Source organism: Dermochelys coriacea, chromosome 1 (assembly GCF_009764565.3).
Source record: "Dermochelys coriacea isolate rDerCor1 chromosome 1, rDerCor1.pri.v4, whole genome shotgun sequence".
Lineage (NCBI taxonomy): Eukaryota > Metazoa > Chordata > Testudines > Dermochelyidae > Dermochelys > Dermochelys coriacea.
In genome coordinates this window covers 191,849,830-191,876,710 of record NC_050068.2, presented here as the reverse complement: position 1 = coordinate 191,876,710, position 26,881 = coordinate 191,849,830, and the positions used below count along the sequence as shown (strand labels likewise).

The following is a 26,881-nucleotide window of genomic DNA, read 5'->3' as shown; positions in this document are numbered from 1 at the left end:
TTTAAGCAGTATACCGAAGGTGAAATGAGAGAGGCAATAGGAAAAAGTGCACCTTATTCAAGTTCCTTTCAGGATTTTGATGTTTAGAATTGTCTGAAGCAAGCCTTTAAAGAATAATGATGCAGTCTTTCCCCTCCAAACGGATCCCTGTGGTATACAACATACCAGCTCCCAATGATTCTGAACATGGATCTGGACAGGTAAGAGATTGCAACTAAGCTTTATTGCACAAAGCACAATAAACATATTTTACTCTTGGATGTAGCTGACTGTTCACGTTTGGAAAATAGCTCATAAATGAAGCAAGAGTTATAAATTGGGCAATGAAAACAGCACCTGATTTGTTGTCTGAGATATTGATATTTTCCACTTGTTTTTCTTTAACAGAGTCTGAATTTTCATCATCTCCAGTCTCCTCAAAAAGAAATCTCATGTGTGCAACATTCTTTCTTCAAGCGGATGAATTTACATTTCTGGAGAAGATGGCTTCTAGGAATGTTACCTCTGACTTCCTTAGCAGTCACTGTACTCGTGTTGGTCCTGTACTATTCATTATGTAAGTGCCATTCCTCAATAACCCCATTTATTTTTCAATACCCATTTAAGTGCTGAATCCATTCCGTATTTGGACAGGTACAACTTAAAAAGTAGGCTGATGAATAAATGTTAATTCAAAGGCAGTAACTATGTGTTGATTAGCAGTAGTTCGAGAATCATGAAGGTGTGGATTGTGCTTGGACACTTGGTAGAGTCCATAAGCAGTAGGGCTGCAGTTAAGGGAGTTAGCGCCCGCATGCCATTGCAATTCAGTCATCTTTTCAATGGGATTTGGATCCTATAGAAACTCGCCCTTTTAAAATCCCAGCCTAAACTCATCAAATTTCTATCCTTGTGAGCCAGTAATGTTGGAAACTTAGATTTTTAGCAAATTGAATGTATAAGTAGAAATCCAACATTGCCAACACTTGTGCGCTGCCTACTCCCCTACAAATACAGTATTATTCTATATTGAGTATTATCCTCAGCCATTGAATGGCAATAGTTTGATTCATTAACATGCCTTATTTTCACATAATTCTGTTGAGTAACATCAAGGTTAAATCAGTTCTTTCACAAGCATCTGGTTCTTGAACGTTTGGAGCAAGGCTAGGCTATTAACCTTGCTAATGCATGATCCTGTTTCTGTAGCTCCAGCATTCTCCTTTATCTATATTGGTGGAAGTGTAGAAATACGTAACTTGACCTATACAAGTGACCTCACTGATCCAAAGTCACAGAAATTTATAAGGCAAGCAGAAGCAATCCAGAACTATGTAAGTACTCACAGGTGACATAACCTGTAACTCAAAAATATTTTATCACTTGTTTAATTGAAATCCTTTCTTCAAAATTCAAAGGTATAGTAGAAAGCTGAGGTATGAGTCACGGGTATTTGTTCTTTTCTTTCAAAGTAATAAAATCTAGGATTAGTCTGGGAGAGAGTCAAGTTACAAAGCTTAAGACAAGTGCCCTCTTTAAGATGGGGCAAGTGGATGGGAGACAATTAAACCTGTTACACTGCCACAGTGCATTAGGAATGTAACTAGCCAAATTCAACCTTGTTGTCTTACACTAAATAGCAATATTTGTTGTTGTTTTTTTTAAAAGGGTAGTTCAAAGCTGAAAACATTCAGCTTTTGTAAAAGAACTATAAGCGAATTTTTTTGTTCAGCCTAGATACCCTGTATTGATTTGTTGCTGCTTGGGTGTGGGTTTTTTAATTACAATTTTAAATTATTGCACACACTCTTTTCTGGTTCCCCACTCCTTACCAGCACAACAATGCTTGCTTTCTTGCGCTTCTCATTCAAGTTTGTATTTGTGAGATCAATACTGTTTCCTGGGTCCATGCTAACAGAGGTCTTTAAGCACAAAGCCGCCCTCTGTTAGCCTGTATTTCCCAACAGAGTTAATCTTGTGTCTCAAAACTGCTTTGTGCATGGCCAACACGAGTTGTCCGTGACTGGATTATAAACCAGAAATGTCACAGATTTTAAATAATTAAAACACATAATCTAGTTTTGAAATTTTTTATATTTCCTTACACACACTTTTTTTTCTTGGCTAAAGAAGAGTTCATTTCAACTTTGTTCAAACTGAAATGGAAGTTGAAATGTGTACATTGCTTACCATTCTTACCTGACTCGAAACTCTTTATACTCTGTAGTCACTTTCAAATGCAATTTACTGGTGAAGTGTTTATGGCATGATACTTCAAAAAGTTTATGATTAGCTGACAATCAAATTTAACAATTTCTTTTGTTCTTATATTTAGCTTTCTAATTATTTAATTATCAGTTTTCAGAACTATATGAGTCTTCTACGTTAGGGAAATATTACTTGAAATCTGTTGTTGCTGCGTTTAGGTAAGTCCTTTTCTAGATGTACTAAATAAAGTGTGTGTGTGTGTGTGTGTGTGTGTTTTGTGTTGTGTTGTGTGCTGTTTTTAATGGCTTTCCTGGGAGGGATATGTAGAATTTTATAATATGGGAAATAAAGTCAAGTATTGTAGCATACTTAAAACCAAGGGGTAAATGCTATGAGATAAATACTTAAGGTTTTTGCTTTCAATACTTTGTTTGTTACTGAGGAAAACTATTAAACAAAATCCAAGTTTGTTGGTTGTGGATTGGTTTCATGCTGGTTGAAGGGTTTGCTTTTAAGTATATCCACCTACTTCAGATCTTACAAAGCAGTTTTCAACAGACATTTTTCTTTCTTTTCCACTCTTTTGAATAACCTGTTTATGTAAGATACCTTCCAGTGCAACACCTTTTCTGACATCCTAAAACAAAATATACAGGTGTATATTCTGGTGGGGCACTGTACATAAGTACCTGCCAGGAAAACCAGCTCATAGAGTAGAATGGTCTTACAGTCATTTCCATCTGTAATTTTTTGAAAGACTGAGCTACTGGCCATTTTGGGATGGAGTCTAGCGATCAAGAGGCATGATCATCTGCCTTTTTATGCACATAAATCAGTTGATCCAGCTATGGCTTCTTCATGTACATACGCATACAGACTATTTTTTCCTCTTCACACAAATAATTTGAACAAGGGACTATGTGGTTCTCTGGCTGGGCAGAATATAAGTATACTTTTGTGGTGGCATTTTTCAAAAGGCAAATGCAACTTGACTTCATAGTATTACAGGAGTTTTACCATTGACTTCAATGGGAGCAGACAAGACAATTCAAAGTTTATCAAAAAGCCACCACATAGGTGGCCCTTAGGAAAAAATTGCTCTAGAGTTTGAATGCATGATGGCAAATAAAATAAAAAAGTAATTAGGAGTCTATAGAACAGTTTAAAAGGCTTTCTCTTTAAGGGAATTGTTCTCAGCATTCATGCTTAACTGTTTTAGTGATGGATCTACCTGTATCCAACTTCTTTCGGTCTAGTCTATGGGAAAAGAGGAACTTTGCAAGAAGAGGGCTTTGTACCTTTTTATACAGCAGTAGCAAAACAGTTGTGCAGAAAGTTAATATTGACGTATGCTAGCTGAGACTACAGAACTAATCAAAATCAAACTGCAAATGACAACTGAAATCCATTTATAATGTATTGTTTCCCCCTACAGTGAAGGAGAAGATGGTCTCCGAGCTTACTACTGGAATACATTCTGGGCACCGCAAGAGATAGCACATTCTTTCAAAAAACTAACCTCACTGAAAATAATCAGAAAACATACACTTCAGACTACTAATTCTTCTGCTGAATCCTTTCCTGTGGAAGAGGATTTTGATCTCTTAACAATGGAGCTTTTTGGTAACAACCTAACTGTTGTTTTAAAAAAAAAAAGTCTTAACTCCTTCAGGTTGTGTTTTGCGCACATAGCTGACAAATGTCCCTTTTTTAATTTAAGTTTCAGATTCTTCAGACTATGATGTGACACTGAAGTCAGGTAATTGCTATTCTTAAATACACAACTTTACTACTTGCAAAACTAAGTTTTCTCTAACAATAAAACAGTGGCAGCACCATGATAATAATTATTAATTATATTTATTCTGGTAATGTCTAAGGGCCTAGTGAGAATTGGGTCCCATTTATGGTAAGCTCTGTACTAAGAGAGAAGTAGACAGTCACTGCCCTGAAGAGTTTTCACGTTAAATATGGTAAATTCCTGATTATCCGAATAGCATGGGAGATGTGGATTTTATTTGGGTAGTTGGGAGTTCAGATAATTGAGAGTGCAGGAGCCATTCAGCAGCGGGGTGGCCTTTCCCACAGTAAGGGTTCTTCCTCCTCCTCCTCCACCTTGCAGACCTGGACAGGGTCTCTGCTCTGCCTGCCTTATTCACTCCTGTGACAACGGGGCTGCAGAGGGCTTCCTGCACTGCCGCAGGAGCTGTTCAGCAGCAGGGTGGCCTTCTCCACAGCTAGGGGTGGATTTTCTTCATAGTCCTGGCCGGGGGGAGGGGAAGTGGGTGGGATGTCTCTGACCTATTATCTGGACCTCTGTGTTATCCAAATTCCTTCCTTGTGCCCTAGCATGAGATGCAGGCTGCAGAGGACAAGTATCTCACGCTGCAGGCCAACAAAGGGATTCAGGTAATGTGGAGATACAGATAATTGGATGAACAGGAGTACACTGTAATAGACTAAGTGAGAGAGTATTTTTTATAATTGCTGGTCAAAACTTTCTCGCATGTTCAGCTTTTAAAGCCATATTTAGCAACCCGAATACAAAGGTGTAGATGTCAAAGGTGTGGATGAGAACCAGGAGCTCCCAGTGACTTGTACTGGAAGTTGGAGCTGCTCAGCACCTAAAAATCAAACCACTTATATATTGCTTAAATATATACTGAAGAACTTAACTCTAGACAGCCAGTTTAGAAAATTTTGGCTGTTATAATTAGCGATCCTTTTGTATGTTATTTTCTACACCGATGCTATCCCAAAGTGCTTTATAGTGTCAAGAATAGTAGAGGGAGAGAAATGAAGAGGCATAGACAAGGTTTTTTCAGCTGAGAGTTCAAATGATATGGCAAGAATTGAAGATATGGCTTGTCAGGCTAATGGAATGTGAGATGAATTGGGAGCTGTGAAGAATGTGAAATGAATGGGGAGCCAGTATTTGTGAGAAGGCAGGTTGCAGCAGCCTCTGTATATGTTGGATTGATGGCAGGGATAGTGGGGACACCGACTTGCAATAATCAAACACTGCAGATGTCGGTGTGTATAGAGTTTCTGCCTTGGTGGAGTCAAGGTAATGCCATAAACGAACAATGCACCAGCAGTAGTCTGAAGATTTGCAAAAGAAAGAGAAGAGTGCAGGCAGAGTCAAATAAAAGGTGAGAGACAAGAGGGAGCTATTGGACACGGATCTGTAACTGAAGGGTCTCTTGTCTTGGAGAAGTAGTTCTGTGTCTGGAGACTTGTACCTGAAAGATATTTTGATGATGGCAGAGTATCTCTTCTGAATGAATTAACCCCATGCTGCAACATAAGACCCAATTGACTGAAGGAAATGAATAAAACAATTCACTTGGGGCTAAACTTAAGGTGCATGTGCTTTCAGCCTTACAGTGAGATCAGTTATGTTGTGTTAGGTTTAATGTGTTGAATTTTTTGGAGGGTCACATACAAAGTTATTGAGTTATGGAAAAAAGCCCTAATTTTGAGGATTTCATCTTTTGTGTGCACTTTGGTTGCTGTGATAATTCTTCAGTTGGTTAGAACGGATTGTAGCCTAATTGCACTTGCTAATGCAGTTAGCATTCGTGAAAGATGTTGGATTAACAGAAGTAGAAATTAGGCTTTATATTCACAGGCCGGGTACCCAGAGCTCCCCTTACCATACCACTGTGCTTCAGCTTTGTCCCAAAGGGGGCCACCTCTGGGTATGAGAATGAATCACAGCATGCCTTCGGTCCTTGTTCTCTCTGCTGAGACTGACAAGAATGCCAGCTGGGGTGGTCTTTTAGTGATGTGGACAACTGCTCATGAGGATCTGGACAGAGATTTCCCCAATTAATTTCTTATTTACCCTTTTGTCTACATTTTTTCAGACACTGATCTAGTTTGTCTTTTGTATAGCGGTATCCTTCGACTTGTATGCAAAGCCAGGTAACAACAGGACTTTAATTTTGATGAATCCCAAGAAATCTTTTTATCAGTGGAGGCTGCGTGTTCCTTCTAACTATATTGTGAGACTTGTAGTCCTTACTCTGCATGGTGTCACTCCAGGGAGTTGTGCATCACACAGATTATCTGCATATGATTTTCTTCTTCCTCTTCAGAACAAGATCATTACAAGGTATGATCATAAAGGAAAGCTACTTTTTTTTCTCTGGCAAAATATACACCAAATCTTATCTGTATGCATCCCCTACCTGACCTTTCATGAACACATTTTTATTTTTTCTAAAAAGGAGGCTTGCATGGCTCAAGGGATTGATAATGAAACATACAAGCTTTAGAAGGCTAGGTCAAGATCCAGCCTGGTTTAGCAGTGACCAGAACTCAGTACCATGTGAGGTCTCTTTGGTAACCTACCTGAAATAAGTAGGTAGTCTTGTTGCAGTTCCTATCAAAGAGATATCTGGACTCATAAGTATCTGCTAATATTTGGCGTTCACGTTCACCTTTGTTTATGCACTCAGCAAGGAGGCCAGGGATTGAAAAGGGCACAGACTGGTTGACCCATTGCCTACTAGTAGTCCCTCATTCCCTCCAAATCAGCACTGAGACGCACAGGATGAGCATTGTGGAGAACTCTGTGTCACTACTGTCCATGCTGTATCCGTTCTGTGGGTAGAGATCAATTTCAAGGGCTGTCAACCCATCGTGTTTTACAAGCAGTAATTTGACTATTTAGAAAGCAATGAAGAAACGTGTTGGCTTGGATTCAATTGATGTTAGTATCAAGAGGCTTGTGATATTGTCAGTTAAAGCTTCATATCAGAGAAGACATTTTAATTTCGATACATGTATTTATCTCGTACAAAGTACATTGAACTCACCTGGGCACTCATGTTTGCCAACAGGAGTCTCAAAAATCGGAGCTGATATACTGGGAGAAATTAAGTACATAAAAGGAAAGATAGACTCTCTCCAATCCCACTATCTGCAATGTACAATTCAAGTGCGGGAAATACTTTTTTTCACTTGTTTTGCTGTTTCTATTGGGTACTAATAATCTGTCACACTTGTTCACTGACCGAATGTGTATTTCTGTCTACCCCCCAAAATTCAGGGGACTGTCACTTACTCTGTTTGTACAGCACCTAACACAATGGAGTCCCAGCCTAATTGGCTTCTAGGTACTATCACTATGTACAGGCTTAACATATCTGATGGCTTTGTAAAACTGCAAATCTCTACATACCTATTAGCAGTATCCTTTTGGCAGTGAGACCACATATCTTAAAACTGCCCCAGACCCTCGGTTTGAGTAAATGAAATCTGAGATTGGGAAACTACAGGTCAACGTATTGGGTGCTAACACAAATGACAAACAGTTCGCTGATGGGATAAAAGAAAAGCAAGTGTCTAGGGGAGTTATGCCAAGTTCAGCTGAATGTATTGGAAGAATTGCAGTCTTATTTCAGAGAGGGACAGGAATACAGAATGTTATCTAATTCAGTTTGTGTATATTTCAGATGGTGTGGAGTACCAGGGGCCTGGAGTCCTCCTGTCATACGGTTAACTTCATCAAGTAATGTTATGCTGGTCACCTTCTCACTGGACAGAAGAAAAGAGAGTAACATGCTAAAAGCATACTTCCAAGCTATTCCTAAAGTTGGTATGTATTCAAATCAATTATGTATTTGAATTAGGCAAGTTCATACTTTTAGCTACTATTAATTTAGGACATTACTTCTTGGAGGTTATTATTTCCGGAAAAAAGAAATTTCCATTCTGATCTCCCTGAAGATGATTTCAGGTAGCTGAGCAGAGGATGAGATTTGAGATCCTTCCATTTGGTAGGATTAATCTTCCTTTCTGGTTACTACTAGACCATCTCTCCTAATGGTTGCATTTGCCCCTGGCTCTAACTCACTAAATGTCATGTTTACTCTTCACATATACTACTCCCAAGAGAGCACATTGGCAATCTCAGTAAAGAGGCACAAGGCTCCTATACAATCTTGCATCTCTTGGTACTCCTGCCAGCTCCAGTATGAGGCACACTGGTAGAGTGTGGATGGGGTAAGCTTGCAATTCTGTCTGGCTAGCATGGAATACTTTGAGTTGCCATGGCTTGAATCATCTACATTTTGCTGCAGACACTTCTGAAGTTAAACTAATACCAATAATTATTTACTCGCTTGCCATTACTGAATTTTTCCCCTTTCTTCTGATAAATAAGGGATCATAGATATTAATGGACAGAATTAATGTCCCACGTCTTTTGTCCCTATCGAATAAATTATAGGGAATAGCCCCTACAAAGCTAAATTTTCAAAGGTGACAGATAATTTTGTGTACATCGGTTTTTGCTTAACTTAATGCCCAACTTAATACGCTCAATGGTCTTACTTTAAGTAAATGCTCAGAGGCACCTGACTTTTGAAAATCGGACCCCTTCAAGATTGCCCAAGTTGGGCACCCAAAATTACTAGACACACAAATTTTGCCATGGAAATGAATGCAATTTTAAATATAATACATAAATACAATTACTCTTGGTTTCTTAATTCTCACACTGCTATATTGCCTCAAGAAAACAGTCAATAGGAATTGGGGGACAGGGACTGGATGATTACAAGTATTGTCAGTAGGAAGTGGAGCTTTGCAGTCACCAGTTCAAGTGCAGCACAAGTCTTAAAGATACACAAACTGTTTGGCTTACATGAAATTAATTGAAGATCTCCATCTACTTTTTAATGATTCAGCATTAACATCATAAAAATGCCATCTTCATTCTATGGCAAGCTCCTCAGAGAGTTCAATGACCATTCGGAGAGGTTGTTTCTGCATATCAATGTTGAGGTACATTCACAGGTGTGGTGTGTATATGTGAATGCCTCCTTGGAGGCCACTGTATTTACAAAGAGTGCACTGGGGGATTTTCCATTCTTGTATCCTCTTTGTGTAGAATGTTTGTTCTTTCCTCCCACAGTGAAGTTGCAAATGAGAGTGTTAGGTCGAATAGCTTCTCTTTTTATTTGAATAAAATTGTTCTTTGCGGATGGACGGGTTGATCTTCCTTTGTTACTCCTTCTATAACCCACAGATGGAACCAGAAAGGAATAAAACCTGTGAATGTAGTCTGCTATAGTAGTAGTGAAAAATGTCATGCAAGAGTATTTCCTATTACTACTAAAATATACCTTCTGTTTAATTTGTCAAAAAAGCTATATTATCTTCAAGCAGTAAATCAGTAGGTGGCCTCCCTACTGAAATGAACAAAGCGTGTCTTGGGGTATAACTGCAGAAATATTATTCTTGGAAAGATGGATGAAGCAGTACCAATATTTGCTATGCACAACCATATTGTATTCAACCATATTGGCACTTAGCAAAGCCAGGGGCCTGAGTCTACTTTTACTTAAACCAGTTTGACATCAGTGTCAGTCATTGACTTCAGTGATATTATTGCAGACTTATATTTGTTGTACTGAGTGAGGAATTTTGCCTTGTCTTAATAATACATTAATATAATCTCTCATTTGTGTTGCACCTCTGGTTCTAAGGGCCTCCCAAAGCATGCAGGACTATATACTATTCTGACTTCGTTCAGCACTTGTGTAACCCTGCTGAAGACAAGAGAGAGCAAAACTTTGAACCACTATACATAGCAGGAGAAGGGAGGGGATGAGGCAGTGTGGTAGATACAAGAGGGAGGAAATGTTCACTTCACCTGCCACTGAAAGACTTCTGCTGCTGGGGTAGATGCACATACACAACAGTTGAAGACACAAGAATATCATATCCAATATGAAACAACAAAATGAATGTTCAGCAAGTACTTTGTAATAGGAAGCAAAGTATATTTGGTTACTCTTATCATGGATATCTAATATACCCTTACTTAGCTAATACTGGAAAACAGCACTTGGATTCGCCTACTGCTCTCTTTTGAAAGTTAATTGTTGTAATTATATCTAGAAATAGGAGATGTGATAGGAAATCCCAGAATGATGACAATGCAGGATAGTTATTCTTTGGGAACATAGAATGAAGTGAGAGGGCAAGTGTCATGGCCCATTCTCCTATCTCTAGTCTATACTTAGAGAAGGAACAGAGAGTGAATTAAATACTCCTCTTAAGTGCCATTTATGTAACTGTGTAGATTTATTAGTATTTTTCTCTTCCAGTCTGTGGTGGGCGTTACATCTCTTGGAATGGGACAGTGAGCTCTCCTTATTATCCAAGCTACTATCCACCAAACATTGACTGCAGCTGGCTAATCAGAGTAAGTGTGTGCAAATAGTAGTGATTTCATTAAGTTTTCATTTTACCTATCAGAAGTAAAAATGGGAGAATGTGTCTTCCATTATGGATGAAACAAGGGAATCCATGCCAAGAACCCTGCTAGCAACCATTGTGCATAAATATGGCGACTGATTGGATGTTTTCATCTGTGCTGCAGACTAGGCTTTAGGTACCTCTGCAAGTGGGGCAGGAGATGACAAATTAGCCTGTGGTAGTGACAAAATATTGGACTAGAAGACCTATTAGTTTGTTCTAACTTGGCAGATCCTATTATTACCCTCTTGGCCTAAGCAGTTAGTGATTATTTGGGGTCTTGCTGGATCATTTCCACTAGGAAGAGAAATGGATGATACAAGACATGTATTACTTTGGTACAATCCTGTTTCTTTACAAAGGATGCACATAGTCCTGTTTGCTTGAACCTGGTAGAAACAAACAGGAGGAAGCTTTCTTGTTCAGAAATCTAAGTCTGCTTTTCCTAAAGATGTGCACAAAAGAAGCTCTGCCTCTTGGCTTCCTCACAGGGCCATGTAAACTTCTGCTTCTCCCACTACCTGCAGGCTTTCTCAGAGCTTTCTGCCTGTGGTTACAGCAATGTGTGGCTATCTATGTGGATCAGTGCCTTTGCCCCTTATGTTTGCAATCAGTCCCAGGGAAACTTTGCAGTCCACTGGCCTTAACTTCTAATAGGCTTTGCCATGCAGCCCCATTGCCTTGGGCGGTGGCTTACTATTATTTCCGGCTATCATTACATAAAGGCCTGAAACTGTCTGTAGATCAGACTTCTGCTTGATGGCAGCCATTAACACTTGACAGTATAACACTATAATCTATGCATAGGCATAGCCTACCAAATTCATGGCTGTGAAAAACACATGACGGACCGTGAAATCTGGTCTCCCCTGTGAAATCTGCCAGGGAGGGGCAGGGCTGGGGGTGCTTCAGCTGGGGATCCTACCAGGCTCCAGCTGCTAGTCCTGGCCGGGATGGGGAGGGATGGGACTTCCTTTTGTCCTGCGGAGGCTGCTCCTGGGGCAGGGTCAGACCCATCTCCAGAAACCTCCCCCCAGCTGCAGGGAAGCTCCGCACCTGCACCCCACTTCCTGTCCCCATCGCTCCCCAGCCAGGTCACTGTACAGGTCACTCCCCAGGGGTCATTATAGGCAGCAGCTGTAGAGCTTCCTGCAGCCGGGGGAGGTTCCCAGAGGTGGGTCTGACCTGGCTGGGATTAGCAGCTGGAGCCCAGCACATGGAAGGAGCCCCCGGCTGGAACACCCCTAGCAACAGTGCCAGAACTGAGGACTGAGGGCCATGCCCCCCCTTTTTACCATGGGCATAGTTATGGGGTGAAGGGGCAATGTTGCCTCCCCAAACTGCAAGCCTCGGGCAGGCATGCAGCCCCTGCCAGTGCCTCTCTGAGCCTGCCCAAGGCTTGCAGTTTAGAGGGGAGAGGCATGGCTCCTGGCCCCCCCTGGAACTGGCACTTGTCTCCCCACTTCTACAAAGGTTCCGACACCCTTGCCCCATACTTGCTCCTCCCCGGCTCCAGATCCGGGGTTTCGTGGTTAAAGGGGCCTTGGGCTGGCAGTGTTTGGGTGGGGGAACCACAGCCCCCCCACCTGACAACAGGGCCCTGGACTGTCACCTCACCCTTAAGGCTGGCCCTGCCCCCCCAATACCATGTGACCCTCGTTCTGCGCTGCCTGCTGCCCAGCTCTGAAGGCAGCGCCTCTATCAGCAGCCGCACAGAAGTAAGGGTGGAAATACCACAACCCTCCTACAATAGCCTTGCAATACCCCCACAACCCTCATTTGGGACAGGACTCCCATGGTTAGAAAACTGTGACATTTCAGATGTGAAATTGACTTTTTTTAAAAAGCCTATTGCTGTGAAATTGACCAAAATGGACCACTAATTTGGTAGGGCCCTATCTATGCAACAATATTGTTAACTGTAAAGGTTTAGGAGGAAAATTTCAAAGACACAAATGGCAGTTGGGCTTCCAGCTCCCTGACAGACCAAAGCAGTTGGGTGTCTAACTGCCATTTGTGCCTTAGGAAATCTCCTTTTTATTACATACCTTTCTTGCCTATTGCTGGGAGCAGGTGGTGGTGGTGGTGGTATTTTCTTTTATAATCTGATGACGGGAATGTGATTAATGAATGGCTGACCACTTGATTGTGAGGTAATAGAACAGAATGTATTAACCATATGTAAACTCCTTGGTTTGGTTTGGTTTTTGTTTATTTTCTTTAACACTTTGATTGTAGGCACCCCTGCCTGGGTATAAGTTGTCGCTAAAAGTCCTTGTCATACAAATTCAAGAGAAGTCTCCAGGGTCCAATAAATGCGATAAGGACTGGTTAGAAATTGATGGAGTTAGGTGAGTTAAAACACGGCTCACTATTTTATTTGACATTGACATTCATTGGTGATACTCAGCGAGGACACAATTTGTCATTCTACAAAACATTCTCTACTAAAATCTTGGATTTCTCCATCTACTTCCAGTGCAGAAACATACAACTTTGCAGACATGGTGACACCTTTATTCAGGCTTTCAATGGATGAATTTTCCTAATTATGCCATGCAGCAAACAGGTCAAATAGTTGTCACCAATGGTAATAAAAGCCTCATGCCTATTTCACATCAATAAAAAAATACTTAATCTATACATTTCATGACAAAGGTTGGTGGTTCAAGAGATGTTTAGTGCAGAATCTAGCATTGTTTTACTGGAGGTGTGAATTCCTGGCTGCCATCTTGAACTAGCTTCTTTTCTATGGAGTGAGATCCTTTGTCATTTGTTTTCTGTTTCCAATGTCTCTTTAATGATTGCTCTTTGCCTTGGTTATTGAAAACAAAATTAGAAGTGGTCAGTCATTCATCCTTCAGAAGGAGAAAAGCCAAGGTGGCAGTGCAATGTTTGGATCCACATCTAGGAAGTGAAAATGCTGGGTTTGCAAAACTGAGCTGAAAACCCTTAAATAAGCTTTTTTAGTTTTCCAAAGGCAGAGGATGTGGTTGCAATATTGACCTTCTTGCTATATTTTTAGAACTTTAGGCTTCCAGTCTCAGTGAGAACCAGGAAATTCATTACATGCAAAATAGTTTGGGGAAAAAATAAGTTACACACGCTGTATTTTCAACCTCCAAAGATAAGTTTTGGGAGCACATGTTTAATGTAAATGTTTATTCGAACCTTATCACCCTCTTTAAATGTTAGTAGTTTTGTACCTGTAATAATAGTAAGGGTAGCTTAGTTGGCAAGATACAGTAACATAACACATACAAAAAGTGTTAGTGAAAGACTTGGTGAAGGTGGGTTGTAGTTGTAATTATTCTGTTCTACACTTGACAGATATTGTAAAGCTATTGCTGAAAGCAACAGAAACAAGGAATATGGCTATTCAGTTGCGATTAATTTCCATTCAGATGAACTGGTCACGCAGAGAGGGTTTTATATTGAATATAAAGCTTTCAGTCACGTGGACCGTAAGTGGATACAAGCGCACTTTAATTTTTAAGGGGTCCATGTTATAGCTTTGGGAGAAACCTTGCTTCATAGACCTGCGTTCCACATTCTAACTCATAGTAATTGTGGAATGAACAGGAGTTGTCCTTCAATCTGATTGGTTGCTGATCCTGCCTGTCTGGTCCAGAGGTGAGGGGAAAAGAGTCTCTCTGACTTGACCCAGGCACAGAGAGCAAATTTTCAGGTAAACAGTATTAAACCTTGTCCCTAAGAATCTAGAGGCTGGCGTGCTCCAGTTATTATGCAAGGGCACTCGTGTTACTAACAAATTTTTCTAGTAATGATAACCTACAGGTTTCAGTCTTAGTGTTGCTGTCCAGTTGGAGATTCTTGGTATATTTAAATCATTAAACATCTGCATAATTAGTGCTCACAGCAAACAGAACTGTGTGGCTTCCACCTCTTCAATTACAATGATAAGAAGGTTAATACTGATTTAAATTCTCCATTCTATCCATTCATTTATATTCAGTTAAATCAGAGTGCCTGTTAAAATCACTGACCTTTTAAAAAGAAGAAGAAGAAAGATGGCATTTGCCTTAGTTGAATTTTATAGAACAAAAATAAATGAGGTACTGCTGCCCTCAGTGCATATTTGGTCCCTCACACCATTTTCATTACTTCTATCTTTATTTCTTCTAGCATGTCCTAGACAATTTAAATGTACAGACAGAAAATGCATTCCTTTAAATAATCAGTGTAATGGCTGGAAAGACTGCTCAGATGGCAGTGATGAATTAGACTGTGGTAAGTTTATTCAATTTCTATTTTTAAAAACAGACCTTCAGCAAGGCACTTGGAGGGCTGTAAAACACTTTTTTTTTAAATATGCAATCAGAGGGAATAATACTTGAAATAATACCCTTCAATAATACCATATAACCCTGCACCTACCAAAAATAAAATATATATTGCATAAGAACCAGACCTTCCAAGAAACAGTCAATAATGTTTTACATATTTATTCCAGAGCTTCCTGTGACAGGACTAAAACCATGGAAAGGATAATCTTAGCCTACTTCAGAATATTGTGTTCTTGAGTGTTTTCAGATCCTTGGATGAATGATGCTGTGACTGGGAAGTGCCATCATATTTATAGATCTCTCTTCTTCAGGCTGTAGTCCAGAGGAGTCTAACTGTGGTGATGGGAAGTGTAAAAACCGTTCAAAGACATGCAAAGGGGACGACAGTTGCGGAGAGGATAGTGATGAAAATGATTGCCGTAAGTGTGTTGAAAAATAGTTTAGGATATCAGTGGGGAGTCGGGGGATAGGGATATGTTCATTTTCTTACTGTCTAAAGTTTTTGTGAATCATCTGATAAATATATAGAATAGCCTGCATTGTTATATGTGTGGTGTGAGGATAATTAGAACTTTCATACATATGCATCATGTTATGCTTTTCAGACTATTAGCATGTGTTGATCACACTACATGCTCTCCATTATGTTACATAACAACTGAACCTTAGATTGACTGGGTGAACTGGATGGTTTTGGATACTGACGAGGGTAGAGATGAACTTGCTGGAGGAACAGAAAAGAGTGATGGTATTTATACATGTGGGAATAAAGATTGTTGGAGAATCAAAGGTGTCAGCGATGGAAGAGAGTGATTTACCATCATATCCATGGCTCTGTCAGTGCCAGAATGTTCCTTCCAAAAGTGCAGGAGAGTCTGAGGTTCTGAAGATGAAATTGAAACTAAGTCAATGTCTTTGCTGCAAAAACCAAAATGTTTCTTGCTTGAGTGTTTTCCCCTGTCCCAAGCCCCTGGGGAAAAAAATAGTATTTGCATAATCTGGGAGGCTGAGTCCTTCATAGAATGTAGCCATCACAAGGATGCATGCTCTATGACTAGGGAAAAGGAACTATCAGCAGGTCAGGTAATACCTCAGGGAATCCACAGTCCACTTGATAGCCAGAGCTTTCTTCTCAATAATAGAATATGTTCTCATCCTGGGGAACAACTTTCTGATTAAATATCGGATTGGGTGCCCTTTGCCTTCAAAGTCCTCGGAGAGCATCACTTCCAGGCTGGCCTCTGGCGAATTAACTACTGCTAGGAGAAGTCTGCATTGGCAAGGATAGGCACCTAGACCAGCCATGCCTTCAGACTGTTAAAAGCTTCATCTCATCAGTCGTCTCACCAGACCTTTTTGGTGTCTCTGCCTTTTAGTAGATCATTCAGGGGAGCCGCAATCAGTGCAAAGGTGGAGATGAACCAGTAATAATATCCTTCCAGACTGAGGAAGCAGTGTATCTGTCTTCTGAGCCAACATGTGGGACATGAATTTAATATGTGGACTTTATCTAGCACCAGTGTCTCAAGGCCTCCTCCCAATTGATACCCTAAGTAAGACACTTCTGTCTCGGCCAACTTGGCAGGATTAGCTCTGAGGCTGGCCTCTTGTAGGGAACCAGAATCCCTCTTAGGGTAGTCATCCCACATACGGCTATGGCTACAGTGTTGTCAAGGTAAGCCCCAGCGTATTGGTGGCGGTGTCCAAGGATTCAATTCATAAAGTGCTGGAAAGTTGTTGCCACCCCCCTTGGAGGTCAAATGGCATGGTTTTAAAAATGGAAATGGCCAAAGGGGGTTGAGAACACATTCTCTTCCTGGGAGAATGGAGACCAGGGGATCTGCCAATAGCTTTTTGTAAGATCATCCATGCTGAGGTATCGCACCAGGCCCAACCACTCTAAAAGCTCAGCCACCTTTGTCATTGGGTAAGTGTAAAACTTTGTGACGGAATTGACCATGGAGAAGCTTGCCCCCGTGTATTGTCGAGGTCTTCCCCTCATCCAGGCAGGTAGCTTGGGTCACTGGGTTGGTATTTGTACACATTTTCTGTCATGCCTGGGGTTCAGTATCTGCTGGCAGGCATCCAGCACGAGGAATGGCTCTAGTTGGTGAGCGGACAGAGGCTGCACAGTCCCATATCTAGTGACCAATCAGCTGCAAGAAAATTCTCCATCAGCTGCACCATGTATGAAAATTACTTGGGGTGATGCTGGAGCACCCACTCCTGGCCCCTTGCTGGAAGCCTGGATACAAACTCTGCATCCTGGACTGGCTCAGAGCTCTCGCCTGGGCGCAACTGCCACCAGCAATGCTCTGTAATCAGTGTATCACCACCAGGCACCTGGTGCTGCCAGTGGGCATCTTAAAGTGCTGCCAGTGGGCATCTTCACGGATAGCCGGGTAGTCTAAAATAGTGGCCTTCACCCAACTCTAATCTCTGTCGGGTTCTGGGTCAAGGCTGCAGAAGGCCAGCTGTGCCTGCCCCATCCTGTATGGAGCTAAAACTAAGCCCCAAAGTTCCAGAGACCATTGAGAGAACAGCGCCACCCTCTCAACAGTGGTTCGGAATGCCTCGGGATTGTTGTTAGGGCCCATCTTACTTAACGTCACAGTTGACAAAGTTCCCTCTAGGGGATTGAGCGCTGTGGGGCCTCCCTGTGCAGGAATTGTGGTAGGTAGGGGCAGGTCTTAACTGTTGCAGAAAGTCCCTCTGGAATTTGTGCTGCTGGATACAACCTCCTGCAACAGCTGCTGCTGGGTCATCCAATGCTGCAACATTGGCTGCTGGAATTGTTGTTGCTAGTTGGCTTGCTGCTATTGCCATTCTGCTATCCATTTACACCAGCGCTCAGGGTTTATCACAGCTGAAGTCCCCTCTCAAAGGGCTGGTGTGGAATCTGTTTCTGTCTCAGGGTTTTGTATCAGGTGCAGGGCTTCATGCCTGCCTTCTCCCGCAGTTGTGGTCAGCTGACCCTCAGCCTGGGCTTGGTTTTAGTGTCATTGAGTCTCTTGCCCCTGGATCCCCCATGGGAGCCCCACTCCTGGGGAATCTCACTCCTCCAAGTGGGAGTTTAATCACTCCTGGGGTATTCTCAGAGTCTAATTACAGTTCACTTACCCAGGTCCCTGGGTCCTGCCACAGGTAGTAGGCACGAAGCAGCCTTCTAGGGCTCCTTGCCTGCATCACGCTCATATTGTCAGTCTGCCCCAACCAAAAGGGAGCAAAGGGAAGGTGGAAAGGCTAGCCAGAGCCATGGGCTGGGTTCCCCTTGATACTGGCAGTGCCTAGGAGTGTGGGCAAACTCCTCCCGCCCCCCATTCTGTGCTCACTTTACCCATTTTGAGCTCCCCTTCTCCAGGTGGAGCATGTCCTTCAGGCATGCCTAACTGGCACTAGCCTTTCTACCAGTGTGATGGGGTGTATTTCATCACAGGAGCCACCATAAAGAGATACGGATCATTAGAAGAGAGTCACTTGTTTCTGCCCTAAACTAAAGACCACAGACTCTCTGCAGGCAGGATGTTTAGAGGGAAATGCTAGAGGCCTCAGTTATGGTTGGGTAAATTTCTTTTTGTTTGATTTTTTTTTTTTAGGTATCTGAATTGCAATCTCTGTATAAGACTATTAATCTGAAGTAAATTGTTAGTTTAAAACTGCCTTGTGAGAAACTAGCTATAAATATAGCTTTTTTTTTTTTAACTTACCAAAGTAAGCCCTAGTCTCAGAATCCAAGTGTGTCTCTGGTGTCCTTCAGTAATGTGGAGGAAGCTTTAGAATATAAAATGAGTACATTAACAGTATACCTTTTTGGCTTATAAGAATGTGTGAGAGTAACATCTTTGATGCAAGTAGTGCTTTCTAGAATGGGATTCCACAGTATAATCAAATGAAATCACATGTCTCCAGACAACTCACTGTTTCATGGATGTGAAACTTATTACTTTACCCTCTCTATCTCTCTCTCTCTATATATATCCATCCGAGTTGCTAGACATGCACAAAAATATGTGTATCCATTATTTGAAAAAGTTTCCCTAGAGAGCTAGTAGAAATCCTATTTTTAATGCATTAAAATTTGGACTAGACAAAGCACTCAAGTATAGTACAGGGAACAATGCTATTCTGACTTAAGGCCAGAATGAGCAAGATGATTAAATCAGATATTTTCCATCTCCAACTTCTGTGGTTTTTTTGTTTTTGTTTTTTGACTGGAAGAGCTGTACAGTATGAAGGCAGATGGACAGTTAAATGTCTAACGAATGACAGACAGTGGCTGATTTTGAAATATCTACTTTGTTCTCTTACTTGCCATAGGTTTTCTGTTAGTTTTTCCGGACAGTTGAATACCCACAATATGACATATTACCCTTTCCGTTGATACATAATATAAAAGGAATGTCTAGGAACTTGGCTCCATTCAGCAATGCAAAGCAGTACAGTGACAAGCTTTTAGGACAGTAAAACAGCAAGAGGCATTGACTACTTTAATTGTCATTACACAAATACAATGATACCTACAAAAATGCCATAATTCGGGGCATAGGATAAGAACTTGTAAACAAATGTCATTTAGTATACTGATCAATAAAGTTTAGGATATTTATAAACACTAACAATCTGATGGTGTAGAAATAGCTCTACTTACATGTTATATTCCTTCCTCCTAATCTCTGTTTTCCTGTAGGTTGTGAGTTGCTTGGGGCAGAGTTGCTTGTACTCTCTTGTCTGTCTGCAAATAGCTCAGTATACTTGGGATGTTACCATAAAACAATAATAATAATAAATAAATGCATGATGCTGAGGTTTCTGGAAGGATTTCCAAGTAATAAATTGTAATGGATTTCTAAAAATGTACCTGGAAAAGGAGGTGCTATCATACAAGCAAGTCATTTACTCAAATTTGAAACCCCCAAAGCCCCTTTTATGGTGATGAACTGCCACATAATTGGACAACAGGCTGATCAGATGTTGGAAGTATTCGGAATGCTGAAAGTATTGGTGATGCAATAAAAGCAATAGAGTGCCTTAAAGCTACACAATTTAGAGGTAAAGCAGGGTGGCTTTGTTTTGGCAACGTAGGCCACTTCATTCTTGAATGACAGCAGCCACATGGGACTAATGCACTTTGACTTATGCACTTTGACTTTTGCACATTAACTTCATATGGTGACTTAAATGTCTTGAGTGTCCCCATACAGACGTGACCTTAGAGGTCATGACCTTCAATGCCCTTGTCCAAACCATATTTATAAATAATGTGACAAAGCTTCCTCTCCACCTCGGTGGGTCCCATGCTTCTGATTAGCAGCGGGCTGGGGTATTCCTCTTTTCCCTCAGAATTTTCCCCCATTTCCCTGGATTTACTGTCTACACTCTGTCAGAGCAAGGTTCCTCCCAGCCTTCCTGACCAGGAGGTTGCAGGGGGGGCAATGTGAAGGGGAGCCTCTCAGTCTCTGGTAGCCCCTCCAGGCGTGGTGGCAACAGACCAGACACCCAGTTCAGTCTCTCCCCTCTGGCGGGGTCTCTTCCCTCAGACCTCTAGGGCCCAGAAGGGCTGTCCACCCTGTTGGGCAGGGATTCTCCTGCCCTTCACTTCTATACCTGCGTGGCTTCTCTTGTAATGCTTGTCAGCATCTGCACTGCACTGCACTGCCCAGCTCTCCAGTAGCTTGCCTTCCTCCCTCCGCTCCTATACTCCATTTTTTCACCTCAGTTATGTTTTCTTTCAGCCTATAAAAGTTCTTCCTCATATGCATATAAATGCCTGAATGGAAAATGCCCCACAAAACCAAACCCAGAATGTGATGGAATAAGAGACTGTGGAGATGGATCTGATGAAATGAACTGTGGTATGTGAAGTTTAATTCATTTGAAATACATTTTAAATGAAAGTTAATTAACGAGTGAATTATTGCAGAAAACTTAAATATATATTTATGCATTTGGCTCAAAAATTGGGTCAAATTTAGTATACATTTAAAAAGAAAAGATAGGATTTATAAAACCCCATATGAATAAAAACAATTCCTTGATAATATTTGTATGAAAACATTTCCTTTACATGTTTCTCTATTTATCATCAACCCAAACACAATAATCTTGGGCCAGTTGAGGATGCCCAGAAAGTGACAATTAGTTAAAATACTGCACTAAGTGAAACTGATGTGTCCAAGCCAAGTGAAGTTAAAAAAAAAAATTAAGAAGTCACATATGCGGTGAAAAGTAAATTTAATATTTAAGCTTCCTTTTAAGTTAGATCTTACCTGTAATACCTGTAAAAATAGTGTGTTTAGTATTATCAAGAGCATCCACTTTGTACCTTAGCTTGGATAGAACACTGGAGCAGGATTAGTAGACATGCGTTCAATGAGACCTCACGAGGGCATCTAGTCCAACCCTCTGCTCAAAGCAGGACCAACTGCAACCAAATTATCCCAGCCAGGGCTTTGTCAAGCCAGGCCTTAAAAATCTCTAAGGATGGAGATTCCACCACCTCCCCAGGTAACCCATTCTGGTGCGTCACCACCATCCTAATGAAATAGTTTTTCCTAATATCCAACCTAGACTCCCCTGCTGCAATTTGAGACCATTGCTTCTTATTCTGTCATCCGCCACCACCAAGAACAGCCGAGCTCCATCCTCTTTGGAACCCCCCTTCAGGTAGTTGAAGACTGATATCAAATCCCCCCCTAACTCTTCTCTTCTGCAGACTAAATAAGCCCAGTTCCCTCTGCCTCTCCTCCTAAGTCATGTGCCTCAGAACCTTAATAATTTTTGTTGCCCTCCGCTGGACTCTCTCCAATTTGTCCACATCCTTGCTGTAGTGGGGGGGCCCAAAATTGGACGCAATACTGCCGATATGGCCTCACCAGTGCCGAATAGAGGGGAATAATCACTTCCCTCAATCTGCTGGCAATGCTCCTACTAATGCAGCCCAATATGCCATTAGCCTTCTTAGCAACAAGGGCACGCTGTAGCAGTGCATGGGATTCTTCTGTCCTAAGTGCAGGACTCTGCACTTGTCTTTGTTGAACCTCATCAGATTTCTTTTGGCCCAATCCTCCAATTTGTCTAGGTCACTCTGGAACCTATCCCTACCCTCCAGCATATCTACCTCTCCCCCCAGCTTAGTGTCATCCGTGAACTTGCTGAGGGTGCAATCCATCCCATCATCCAGATCATTAATGAAGATGTTGAACAAAACTGGTCCCAGGATTGACACCTGGGGCACTCCACTTGATACCGGCTGCCAACTAGACATTGAGCCATTGATTGCTACCCTCTGAGCCTGACAATTCAGCTAGCTTTCTATCCACCTTATAGTCCATTCATCCAGTCCATACTTTTTTAACTTGCTGGCAAGAATACTGTGGGAGAGCATATCAAAAGCTTTGCTAAAGTTGAGCTATATCATGTCTACCACTTTCCCCATATCCACAGAGCCAGTTATTTCATCATAGAAGGCAATCAGATTGGTCAGGCATTATTTGCCCTTGGTGAATCTATGTTGCCTGTTCCTGATCACCATCCTCTCCTCCAAGTGCTTCAAAATGGATTCCTTGAGGACCTGTCCCTGCCTTGCAGTCACTTCATCTTATGTGTAACATAGGAATGATGTTACTTAACATTCCTTTGTGAAGCACTTTGGGATTGTCAGCTGGAAGAATAAAGTATAAGAACCAAGTATTAATAAACCTAAGTAAAATGGCCCAATGCCTTAGGTGTATTAAATTCTTAATCCTCCTGTTCAATACTTTCTTTATTAGCTTGTGGAAGAATCCTGTTAAAAAAATCTAGAATTGTTGGAGGTGAAGATGCAAGATCTGGAAAGTGGCCTTGGCAAGCAAGCTTGCAGATGGGAATGTATGGCCATATTTGTGGTGCATCTGTTGTTTCAAATAGGTGGCTGTTATCTGCTGCCCATTGTTTTCTGGACTCTGATTCTATAAGGTAAGTACAGGTTGTACAATCCAGAGTATACACAGTTTAGTTTAACAGTTTTAGTTTCATTAATTTATGTATCAATGATGCAGGCATAGTGACTTTCAATGCATAGTTCTGTGCATATGGTCTCATTGGTATGTTTTGTAGACCCAGAGCACGTTTCATCCAATAATCAAAAGTATAAAGTATCCAGAATAATTATTGGTTTCAGAGTAGCAGCCGTGTTAGTCTGTATTCGCAAAAAGAAAAGCAGTACTTGTGGCACCTTAGAGACTAGCAAATTTATTAGAGCATAAGCTTTCGTGAGCTACAGCTCACTTCATCCGATGAATGCATCTGATGAAGTGAGCTGTAGCTCACGAAAGCTTATGCTCTAATAAATTTGTTAGTCTCTAAGGTGCCACAAGTACTGCTTTTCTTTTTGAGAATAATTATTGTTAGTCTCTAAAGTCCTCCTTTTCTTTTTGCAAATACAGACTAACACGGCTGCTACTCTGAAACCTATACCACCACTGTAACCAGAAAGTAAATCCTGCTTTTGAACCATGGAGTTAATTGTAAATGCAGCTTAAAAAAATGTTTCCAAAATAATACTCCTAACCATTAAGATTAGAGATTAGTGGAAAAGTATGGAAACTAGCTGGTGTTAGGGGCTGGTGGTGTAGTGAAGACAAGCATGGTGATGCATAATATCCTGCAAAGTGTCCTCAAGCTTACTCATGTGCTGTATCCTTGAGGGATTTGGAAAGCTGGACTTCCTGAACTGTAGATGGATCCCAAGTACCCATTCTATGTTTAAAATGCCATCCTCCTATCAAGCTAATGAGTGAGTGGTGGCCCATCAGTGCAATGTTGGTAGCAAGCTGTAGTCCATCCTGGTTTTAATTGGATGGCTAGGTGAAATACCTGAAGTCTAGGACTCAGAACTCCTGGGTTCTGTTCACAACAAGAGTCATAGTGAGGGATAAAAATGGCAATATTCTATTCAGACTCCATCTGCATCATCTGAGCAGCTGGAAATTCTGCCAGAATAAGTAGTGAAACAGTTGGCAATGTTGACGTTTAGGAACCTTGATTTTTCAGATTTGTACAATGTAATTACTGCAATTATGTTCAGAAAAAGGGTAGCTATACATCTAACTGGCCACTTGGAAGCACAATTACCCACTTTGCATAAAAAAAATCAGACAAAATAGGCATAGATTATCAGCTGCAATTATGAATAACATGTCTTTAAAGTATTATTAGATTTCAGAGTCAACACTTCATTGAGATGGAGATGAGCAATTGTTGCTTATGTGTTGGAGTTATTGTTCCTGTTGGTTTGCTGGCTGGTGCAGCAGTGACAATGGTGGTATTAGTTCTCAGTCAGAAGGAACAGAAACTTTATTTCTTAAGAAAGCTTAAATGATGAGGGTTACCATATAATTGGAACTGTAGCAATCATTACTGGCTCAATCTGACCGGGAATCCCAGCCCTGCCACTAACTCGGTGAGACCCGGGTAAGTCACTTAACATATCTGTGCCTCAGTTCTCCACATCAGTCACCTGGGGATAACTCGCCTATCCTGTAAAGTCCTTCAAGATCCTTAGATGAAAAGTGCAAAGTATTAGTCATATTACTCCCAGAAAGCATCCCTTTGGAAACCATGAATAAAACCGCAAAATAATATTCTACTTAAAATAAAAATGAGATGTATCTGTCTACTGATTTCATATTGTGCTCCTTCCCCCCCCCCCCCAACTTTGGTATTTCTCATAAAATATTGTAAATATCTCTTAAACAAACAACCTGGCATGATGATGTTTATCTGATGGGCATTTTATAAATATTGTCTGTTTTGCAGATACTCTGTGCCTTCTGGCTGGAAAGCGTATATGGGCATAAGGATCATTAACAAAAACAGCAATCATGTAGCTATGAGATCAATCAAAAGGATTATTGTCCATCCACGGTATGACCAATATATCTCAGACTATGACATTGCCCTGTTGGAAATGGAGACACCAGTATTCTTCAGTGAGCTGGTACAGCCCATTTGTTTACCCAGCAGTCCTAGAGTATTTTTTTATGGAACTGTCTGCTATGTAACTGGCTGGGGAGCCCTAAAAGAAAATAGTATGTTCATTTCCTGGATATGTTTCTTGCAAGTTTGACTCTAATTTTAAACTGTAAGAGTGATGTGATTATGCTAAAAACAAATATAATCACGGTTTACTTAGCACAGTGGTTTTCAAACTTTTTGTATTGGTGACCCCTTTCACACAGCAAGCCGCTGACTGTGAAGCCCCTTATAAATTAAAAACGGGGGTGTGTCTAATTTAATGGGGGGGGTCAGGGCTGTCAACCCCAAGGAGTTGACAGCTCACGACTCCCATGGAACCACCTTGTGACCCGCTGAGAACCCCTGATTTGGTTGGTCTTTTAAAAGCTAGAATATTCCTTCTTTGTCAAAGCAACTTCAGTGGTTTGGCTCAGGTGCAGCTGAACATCTGTGGAGTTTCTTAATGCGGGCATGTAGAAATAGTTTATGTCAATTATGAGTCCTACCATTAGGCACTGAAGACTGTCATAGGCCATTAGAAAGATAATTACCCTGGATTAGCACTTGTTTCTCACATGTACAACTCATTTAATTTCTACCGTATTTCACAAACAATTCTATAGATAGAGGAAATAGGAAAGAAGTTGAGACTAGCACAAACTAGGAAGTAGTCTGTGTCTGATCCAGAATTAGAATTCAAGTGCTTCAAGATGGCAGTTTTTTTAGTTAATCTCTTAAATTGCATTATGATCTAAGACAGTGGACAGTGGATCTCAACCTGTGGCCTGTCAGGGTATTCCGCTGTTCCTGTTCCTGGTTCCTGAATGGTTCGCTGTTCCTGGCTAATGGGAGCTGCGGGAAGCGGTGCGGGCCGCAGGGACATGCTGGTCACTGCTTCCCGCAGCTCCCATTGGCCGGGAATGGTGAACCGCAGCCACTGGGAGCTGCGGGCAGCTGTGCCTGCGGATGGGCAATGTAAACAAACCGTCTCACAGCCTGCCAGCAGATTACCCTGATGGGCTATAGGTTGCCCACCACTAATCTAAGGTTTTACATTTGACCCGAATTTATCTACCAGTGTATCTTTGGCTTTCTTAACATACCTTTCATCTAACATCTGAACCCAAGACTGATTATTTATACCTAAATATACTTTAAGTGAAGTTATAATATAAAAACAGCTATTATACAGTGTCCATTTTTCAATAAAAATTTATATATATATATATATATATATATTTATTTATATATATATATATATATATATATAATTTCAACTTAATTTGAAACTGTGAAATTAAAATATTTGAACATCTTCCCCTCTGATAATTTCAATTACCTCCCCAGCCCTAAAAAGATCCTACAGTCCAGGCTGGTAGTACAAATTGTGGCACAGATGAAAGATATTGATGGTGAAACAGTTGACACTCACACCAGTTTGGTATTCTGCAGGGTGCCAAATTTGGCCCATAATGCAATTTAGCAATCAGCTACTATCATTGGGAATTATAACTAGTCCAAGCAGGTTTGTTTTTATCCACATCTTCCTTCCCGATTCCCTCTCTGCTGGGAGCAGCAGCGGGTTGCCAAATACTAGGACCTGAATGGGGCCTTTGGGTACAATTTCAATACAAATAATACAGAAATATTAAAAAGCTCAAGTGAGGGCAAAGCATGGAACAAAACCAAAAACTTGTTAAATTTTGGAATGGATGTCGCATGTTGTACTGATAATTCCTGCAGATCTCCATGCCATCCTCTGCTTCAAGGTTTGGCTAATCATTATCAAAGGAAGGACTAAGGAAATGCAAGAAGGCAACAATGGCAGAGGGTTGTAAACTTTCCTGCCCTCCTTATATGAAAGCAGCATTAGTAACAGAAATTCAAAAGCTGTGTGGGGAATGGCAATTTAAGCTATAGTACATAGTAATCCTTAGGATCGGTAGATTCTAAACACATTCCTCCCTTCTGATGTATCTGCTTTTTCCTCAGAACTGTAAAACCGGCATATGTTACATTTATATTGTTCTAGGTTACCTTGCCAAAACACTGCAAGAAGCTAAAGTGAAAATAATTAATCAAAGTATTTGCAACAAGCTATATGATGATCTGATTACATC

The 26,881-nt window shown here is 41.1% G+C and overlaps 1 protein-coding gene across 1 annotated transcript; it reads left to right on the top strand.

Moving 5' to 3' along the window:
* Positions 1-116: 116 nt before the first annotated feature.
* Positions 117-26,881, top strand: LOC119846415 (suppressor of tumorigenicity 14 protein-like). The gene is made up of 17 exons (XM_038380074.2): positions 117-200; positions 388-556; positions 1,189-1,313; positions 2,338-2,405; positions 3,623-3,810; positions 3,908-3,946; positions 6,085-6,304; positions 7,650-7,792; positions 10,311-10,408; positions 12,700-12,812; positions 13,792-13,925; positions 14,608-14,712; positions 15,080-15,187; positions 20,501-20,620; positions 22,538-22,721; positions 24,564-24,671; positions 26,794-26,881. The coding sequence occupies exons 1-17, from the start codon at positions 117-119 to the stop codon at positions 26,822-26,824; spliced, it is 2,037 nt and encodes a 678-aa protein (XP_038236002.1). The 3' UTR covers positions 26,825-26,881.

What these genes read in the sequence shown, in the direction of transcription:
- LOC119846415 (XM_038380074.2), top strand. Translation starts at nt 117, where the DNA reads ATGATGCAGTCTTTCCCCTCCAAACGGATCCCTGTGGTATACAACATA. An exon ending in CTGAACATGGATCTGGACAG is followed by an intron (nt 201 to 387) that starts GTAAGAGATTGC and finishes TTTCTTTAACAG; the next exon opens with AGTCTGAATTTTCATCATCT. An exon ending in AGGATTATTGTCCATCCACG is followed by an intron (nt 24,672 to 26,793) that starts GTATGACCAATA and finishes ATATTGTTCTAG; the next exon opens with GTTACCTTGCCAAAACACTG.